The 8,226-nt window shown below is 34.5% G+C and overlaps 2 protein-coding genes across 2 annotated transcripts in view; both read left to right on the top strand.

Annotated features, from left to right (window-relative positions):
* The window catches only part of LOC109210278, a 4,356-nt gene extending 2,318 nt beyond the window's left edge, over positions 1 to 2,038 (top strand). Inside the window, exons 2-4 of the mRNA XM_019373676.1 lie at positions 15 to 562; positions 650 to 1,251; positions 1,742 to 2,038. Of these exons, the coding sequence (XP_019229221.1) occupies positions 15 to 562; positions 650 to 1,251; positions 1,742 to 2,038 (1,447 nt within the window). The remainder of the gene's footprint in view (positions 1 to 14; positions 563 to 649; positions 1,252 to 1,741) is intronic.
* Positions 2,039 to 5,176: 3,138 nt separating this feature from the next.
* On the top strand, positions 5,177 to 7,668 carry LOC109210277. The gene is made up of 6 exons (XM_019373675.1): positions 5,177 to 5,318; positions 5,483 to 5,674; positions 5,793 to 6,157; positions 6,296 to 6,317; positions 6,394 to 7,004; positions 7,489 to 7,668. The coding sequence occupies exons 1-6, from the start codon at positions 5,177 to 5,179 to the stop codon at positions 7,666 to 7,668; spliced, it is 1,512 nt and encodes a 503-aa protein (XP_019229220.1).
* The last annotated feature ends 558 nt before the right edge of the window (positions 7,669 to 8,226 follow it).

Raw genomic sequence — 8,226 nt, 5'->3', positions numbered from 1 at the left:
TTAATTATTTGCAGCTATGCATTATTATGTATTTCAGAAGATTGTGAATGGAGGTTTAAGGCTTCAAGCATTAACAAATCAGAACTATTCAAGGTGAGAGAATTCAATGATAACCATACATGTCCGCTGAAGGACAAGGTGCACGAGCAGCGGCAGGCAAGTAGCAGCCTTATAGGTGGAATTATAAGGCCAAAGCTTACAAACCATAAGAGGAAATACACTCCGAGGGATATTATTGATGATGTGAAATCAGCTTTAGGTGTAGATGTTAGCTACATGTTGGCTTGGAGGGCTAAAGAAAAGGCAATGAATTTTCTGAGAGGTGAACCGGCTGATTCGTACAAAAAATTACCAGGATACTTATATACAATAGATATGACATATCCAGGCCACATCAAAATGGTAAAATCGCCAAAAAATGAATTCATGTACGTGTATATATCATTGTATGCCTTTATAAGGGGGTTTGATCATTGTAGACCAATTGTTGTTGTGGATGGAAGTCACCTAAAATCTTACTACACCGGGACATTTGTTTCGGCAAGCACGTTGGATGGTGCAGGTGAGTATCTGAATAATAATACAATCTGTTAATATTTTAAATATTGAAATACATGTTTTAAAAATAATTATTCAATTGTATTTACAGGTCATATATTGCCACTAGCGTATGGTGTTATTGATTTAGAGAACGATGCTGCTTGGACGTGGTTCTTTGAGCAATTCAAGATAGCATACGGTGTAAGGGAAAACATGTGCATCGTTTCAGATAGAAATGAGAGTATCATTAAATCTGTACCGAGAGTGTATCCAGATGTACCGCATTTTGCTTGTATATGGCATCTATGGAACAACGTATATAAGAAATTCAAAAAGAGCCATGGCAAGTTGAGCGAGATATACTTCTCGATGGCAAAAGCATACACACAAGCTGAATTTGACAGTCTGATGGAGAAGGTAGATATTAGGGTGAAAGAATACTTAGAGTTAGTTGGTTACGAAAAGTGGGCTAGGTTGTATGCACCTGTTAACAGGGGATGGACAATGACGTCAAATATTGCTGAGTCAATCAATGCCGCACTAGTTTCAGCAAGGGAATTGCCAATATACGACTTCCTCGAAGAAGTTAGGAAGATGTTTGGACGTTGGAATTGTAGTAACCGCAAAGAAGCTACACAGACATACAAGACACTTGGGAAAAAATACCAGGAGATGCTGGAGTTGAATGAGACAATGTGTACACGTATGACTGTAAGTTAAATTTTACTGTCATTGCTGTATATAGTTTTAGTTATTTTCTAAATTAGTGGCATGAATACAACTGAATACAATCATTTTTAAGTAGAACTACCATTAATGTATATGAATACAACTATGCTCAAGCACATAAAAGACATATTTGCCCATAGATCTGATATGAAAACAACTGAATATAACTAAAAACATGCTGGAAAAACAATTGGAATACATCAGAATACAACTAGCTCTATGATATGTAATTTTTATATGTATTGTGAATACGTATGACTCTAATGCTTTCGTTATCATACTGTTGCCTAAAGTACATCAGACTTTTGATAAGTTCTGCACTTCTCGCAGTTGATATTTTAGTGGTCTAAATATATGATGTATTCTTATATATGCAAATGTTTCAGTTGTATGTAACTTATTAATTCAGCACTATACATTTGGTAATTCAGGTAAATGTGTTCAAAACTTATATTTCTATTTTTAAATGTAGGTGGTACCATCAACTGAATACTTACATACGGTTAACGATGGTGGGAGGAATTACACAGTCTGCCTGTTAGAGAGAAAATGTGTTTGTGGGAGGTTCCAAATTGATGAATTGCCATGCCCACATGCTTGGGCTGTATTGAAGAGCAAGTTTCTAATGCCAGAAGAATATTGCTCTAACTATTACAAACCAAGTACAATTGTAATGATATACGATGTGCCAGTGTACCCGCTACCGGACAAAAATGACTGGAATATACCAGAACATGTTGCAGAGGAGGTTGTACTGCCACCCAAATGAAAAAGACCTCCTGGAAGGCCAAAGAAGAAGCGCGATAAAACTTTAAGTGAATTGCTGCAGCCGAAAAATCAACATTCATGTAGCATATGTGGTCAGGGAGGACATAACAAGCGAACGTGTAGAAATGCTCCACGTAATAAATAGTTAACACTCTGACATGTATTAGTGCTTCAACGATTTGTCAATACTTTTGATGACATTATCAGCTATAATAAATTCTCTTTGTCAAGTAATATATTTTGAAATGACTTTCTTGAATATTTTCTGAATACATTTAGTTGAAGTATTTTTATACAAATAAATATAGGAAATTTTACACCCTATAGAAAACCTTAGTATCTATAAGTAAGTTGAATACATATGAATACATTTGAATACATTTGAAAACTTACTGGAAAATTGAATAGTTGCAAACAAAAATAACTAAAGCTGAATACACATGAATACTTATGAATACAAGTAAAACTTACTGGAAAATTGAACATTTGGAAACTATCAAAATACATAAAAATACATATGTATACATATGAATACATATGAATACATATGAATACATTTGAATACATTTGAAAACTTACTGGAAAGTTGAATAGTTGCAATCAAAAATAACTATTGAATACATATGAATACATCTGAATACATCTGAATAATACATTTAAACTATTGAATACTTATTTTTTATGTATTCAAATTATGCTGAAGACATCTGAATAATACATTTAAATACATATGAATGAATGTAGCTGAATACAATTGAGTTTGACAGTTAAATACAATTGAGTACATCTGAATACAACTGACTACGTACAACCTGCTTAATACATCTGAAAATGTGTTCTTTAATATGTATTATCTGAAATTGAAAGATATATCTGAATGAATGCAGCTGAATACAATTGAATTTGACAGTTAAACACAATTGAATACAACTGAAAGCAAAAAAAGTACAGCTGAATTCTTTTGTATAACATACCATCAGCATATATAAAGTTTCTAACTTTGACATTAACATGTTTATTAACTAAAACCTGTTCAAGCAAAGTTACTTGGTATTAATACATACTTGACTCCTGTAAGATAAATATATATTCAAACTGAAGAATAAGCATGAATACTTATNAATAAAAACAAAAATAAAAAAATCAAATAAAAAAAATTTAAAATAAAAAGTTACAATCTTGCAACCTAGCAATATGTACACCTACAACTACACCGTTAGTCCCCCGGCCATCGGCGCCAAAATTTGATCACGCCCAACTATGCCTTATAAAAAGGACTAAGCGGTCGTTGCAAATATAATCCAGTTTACAAGTCCGGAGTCGAATCCCACGGAGAACTAAGGCTTAGCTACAGCTGTTCACTATCACTAAGAAGATAAGCTCGAACAATTCCTAAGTTATAAATATGAAGATTCTTATATCTAATTAACTAAATAATTACAGTAGTATATTAACAACTAAAGATACTACAGGTTGGAGAAAAGATTAAGGAGGTCTAGAGTTATGATTTCCCCAATTGTCGGAATCCTTCCCGCTACGTCTTCTATAATTTAGCCTAAGTATTCTCTACCGATCATGAGCGCTCTGAGTGTCATAATTCTCTCCCGAGTAATACACACTAAATAGGCACAGTCGATTGAGAGCTTTTCAACCAACCACAATAAACACGTAGTTGAACAAATAGAGAAAATACTACGGCAAAACTATATTAATGTAACAGGAAAATCATCCTCCAATAGTTTCCATCAAAATCCATGATAGCAAATTAGCTATTCATAATAGTATGCATAACTACAATACTAGAATTCATAACCAATAATGGAAATAGGTAGAAGGAAGTGAAAAACTCGTAGAAGAATTCTCCGCCTTGCTCCTAGTGTGTTCTTGCCTCCTTAGGTCAAATCTCCGGTCTAATGTCGGTCTCCCCGTCCAATCTCGGTTTGTCTCCCTCCAAAGTGGCATTTTTTTGGTCTATTTATATGTATAGGAAAAGACCTAAACATGTAGGCCAAGTCCTAGTCAAACCAGGAGACGAAATAAGTCTTCAAAATTCGAAATGTGCACGCCCTAGGTCTGGCGTCGCCAGGCATAACGCCTAGTAGAGCTGGCCTTTGTCTGGCCTCGCCAGGCTCCTGTTAAGCTGGTCTTTGCCTGGCCTCGCTAGGCTAACGCCTGGTTAAGTTGGCTTTTGCCTGGCCTCGCCAACTTTCTCCTTTTCACTGTTCTCGAGCACACTTTCAACGTTTAAGTATCCCTTTTGATCTACTTTCATCTCCAATTCACCTACACAAAAAATAGACTCCACTACGCGCAAATAAAGTGTAATTTATCATTAAAGCATATAAAATGCAAGGCAAATGATGTACGAAACTATGAAATTATAGTCACACGTCAATTATTCACACGTAAAACCAAATAACTATCATGCGTTTATTACCACAAGATGCATATATAATTCTGTTAAACATTTACCGGCCTTCAGGCCGATCAAATTCACATATGTTACACATACACAACCTTTTGTATTCAAAAATAGATAAATCTTCATAAGAGAGGTTACTTTGGCAACATCAAGTTTCAACTTTATTTATCTCAAAATATATACAGCCATACCTATATTCAAATTTAAATTCTCTAAGACATGAAACTATACAGAAAATTTTTCATAAAGCACCATCTTTTAGGTCTAATTAGCCATTTATAGATACCCTTTGTTATATTACGTGTTATAAATACCTTTTATGTTTTTATACAATGTATTTCATGTATTTAAGTTGTTGTATTCATTAATACAACAAAAAAAATAGGCGTAAAAACGGAAATTGCAGCTAAGTTTGATATGTATTTAGCTGTATTCAAGCGGCATTAACGTGAAATACAGTAATGTATCTGCGCAAAATTTGGAAGGTTAAACTGATTAAAAACGGAAGGAAATCAAATCACATGATATTCTCCTAATTTAACTCAACCAACTAAAACGATCCCTCATTAATCTGTATTCTGCTCAAAGAAAGCAACTCAGAAACGTGAAAAGAGCGAAAAACCAGAGCAACATCTGATCGAACTTCTTCCATTCTCTTCTCCTTTTTTTCGATTGATACAAATTATATACAAAATAAGGTATAGTTCCTCTATACATATGGCAAGTTTAACAGTTTTGTTGCGTCATTTTGGCAAGTGGAACGATGAGGGCAATTACATCGATTTTTCAATTGAGGGAATACTGATAAAGGAGTATGCCTCCTTTAATGATCTGGTTGCTTCAATTTCTAATCAAGTGGGTATAGATTTGAGCTCAAAGACCATTAAAATACAATACAAAGTAGAAGGAAATTACACGCCAATGGGAATACACAATGATATGGGTTACAGAGTGTATGTAGAATTAAAAAAGAGAATAGAGAATTTGGGATGTATCCTTTGTGCATAACAACTATCGAAACAGATCTTATATCCGGAGGTAGTTTAAATCAAGGCGACATTGTGCAAATAGACGAAGCAGTTCAAAGGTACGATTCCGATACAGATGATACACTGGCTCTAGATTTTGTCAATTCAGGAGAAGCGATTGGAGTGTTTGAACTCCACAAGGATTTGATAATTTCAAAAACTAATCAAAAGGAGGTTATGTCTGGATGTATCTATGTCAGATTGTATTTGTCTGCATATGAGCTGTATTTTTTGTAAACACTTATGCTAATCAAATGTAAAATGATTAATTCTTTGCAACTATGCATTATTATGTATTTCAGAAGATTGTGAATGGAGGTTTAAGGCTTCAAGCATTAACAAATCAGAACTATTCAAGGTGAGAGAATTCAATGATAACCATACATGTCCGCTAAAGGACAAGGTGTATGAGCAGCGGCAGGCTAGTAGCAGCCTTATAGGTGGTATGATAAGTCCTAAGCTTACAAACCATAAGAGGAAATACACTCCAAGGGATATTACTGATGATGTGAAATCAGATTTTGGTGTAGATGTTAGCTACATGTTGGCGTGGAGGGCTAAAGAAAAGGCAATGAATTTTCTGAGAGGTGAACCGGCTGATTCATACAAAAAATTACCAGGATACTTATATACAATGGATATGACATATCCAGGTTCCCACATCAGAATGGTAAAATCGCCAAAAAATGAATTCATGTACGTGTATATATCCTTGTATGCCTTTATAAGGGGGTTTGATCATTGGAGACCCATTGTTGTTGTGGATGGAAGTCACCTAAAATCTTACTACACCGGGACATTCGTTTAGGCAAGCACGTTGGATGGTGCAGGTGAGTATCTGAATTATAATATTTTAAATATTGAAACACATGTTTTAAAAATATTTATATTCAATTGTATTTACAGGTCATATATTGCCACTAGCATATGGTGTTATTGATTATGAGAACGATGCTGCTTGGACGTGGTTCTTTGAAAAATTCAAGATAGCATATGGTGAAAGGGAAAACATGTGCATCGTTTCAGATAGAAATGAGAGTATCATTAAATCTGTATCGAGAGTGTATCCAGATGTACTGCATTTTGCTTGTATATGGCATCTATGGAACAACGTATATAAGAAATTCAAAAAGAGCCATGCCAAGTTGAGCGAGATATACTTCTCGATGGCAAAAGCATACACACAAGCTGAATTTGACAGTCTGATGGAGAAGGTGGAGAAGGTAGATATTAGGGTGAAAGAATACTTAGAGTTAGCTGGTTACGAAAAGTGGGCTAGGTTGTATGCACCTGTTAACAGGGGATGGACAATGACGTCAAATATTGCTGAGTCAATCAATGCCGCACTAGTTTCAGCAAGGGAATTGCCAATATACAACTTCCTCGAAGAAGTTAGGAAGATGTTTGGACGTTGGAATTGTAGTAACCGCAAAGAAGCTACACAGACATACACGACGCTTGGAAAAAAATACCCGGAGATGCTGACTTTGAATGAGGGAATGTCTACACGTATGGCTGTAAGTTATATTTTAATGTCATTGTTGTATATAGCTTAATTGTTTTCTGAATTAATTGCATGAATACAATCAGTTTTAAGTATAACTACCATTAATACATATGAAGACAACTATATTCAAACACATAAAAGACATATTTTTCCGTAGATCTGATATGAATACAACTGAATATAACTAAAAACATGCTGCAAAAACTATTGGAATACATCAGAATACAACTAACAAAGCTGTATTATATGTAATTTTAATATGTATTGTCAATACGTATGATTCTAATGCTTTTGTTAGCATCCTGTTGCCTAAAGTACAACAGACTTTTGATAAGTTCTGCAATTCTCACAGTTGATATTTTGCTGGTCTAAATATATGATGTATTCATATATATGCAAATATTTCAATTGTATGTAACTTATTAATTCAGCATTATACATTTGGTAATTCAGGTATATGTGCTCAAAACTTATATTTCTATTTTTAAATGTAGGTGGTACCATCAACTGAATACTTACATACGGTTAACGATGGTGGGAGGAATTACACAGTCTGCCTGTTAGAGAGAAAATGTGTTTGTGGGAGGTTCCAAGTTGATGAATTGCCATGCCCACATGCTTGGGCTGTATTGAAGAGCAAGTTTCTAATGCCAGATGGTTCGGCAAATTATTAAGTGGCAGCTCTTTCTACGGATTATATTACAAACCAAATACAATTGTAATGACATACGATGTGCCAGTGCACCGGCTACCGGACAGAAATGACTGGAATATACCAGAACATGTTGCAGAGGAGGTTGTACTACCACCCAAATGGAAAAGACCTCCTGGAAGGCCAAAGAAGAAGCGAGATAAAACTTTAAGTGAATTGCTGCAGCCGAAAAATCAACATTCATGTAGCATATGTGGGCAGGGAGGGCATAACAAGCGAACGTGTAGAAATGCTCCACGTAATAAATAGTTAACACTCTGACATGTATTGGTGCTTCAACGATTTGTCAATACTTATGATGACATTGTCAAGTAATAAATTCTCATTGTCAAGTAATATATTCTGAAATGAGTTTTTTCTGAATACATATAGTTGAAGTATTTTTATACAGATAAATATATATGAACTATACAGTTGAGTATAACTGAGTATAGATGAATACTAAAAAATACAACTGGATACAGCTGATGTATTTTTATGAATAATACAGTTGAGTAGCACTGTTAGTAAATGAATACAC

Source organism: Nicotiana attenuata, unplaced genomic scaffold (assembly GCF_001879085.1).
Source record: "Nicotiana attenuata strain UT unplaced genomic scaffold, NIATTr2, whole genome shotgun sequence".
NCBI lineage: Eukaryota > Viridiplantae > Streptophyta > Magnoliopsida > Solanales > Solanaceae > Nicotiana > Nicotiana attenuata.
The sequence above is the reverse complement of the archived record's forward strand: the minus strand, read 5'-3'. Positions and strand labels throughout refer to the sequence as shown.

Coding starts and splice junctions, on each gene's coding strand:
- LOC109210277 (XM_019373675.1), top strand. CDS start 5,177: ATGGCAAGTTTAACAGTTTTGTTGCGTCATTTTGGCAAGTGGAACGAT. Junction 5,319..5,482: donor TTCAATTTCTAATCAAGTGG/GTATAGATTTGA, acceptor CTATCGAAACAG/ATCTTATATCCGGAGGTAGT. Junction 6,318..6,393: donor AAGCACGTTGGATGGTGCAG/GTGAGTATCTGA, acceptor TTGTATTTACAG/GTCATATATTGCCACTAGCA.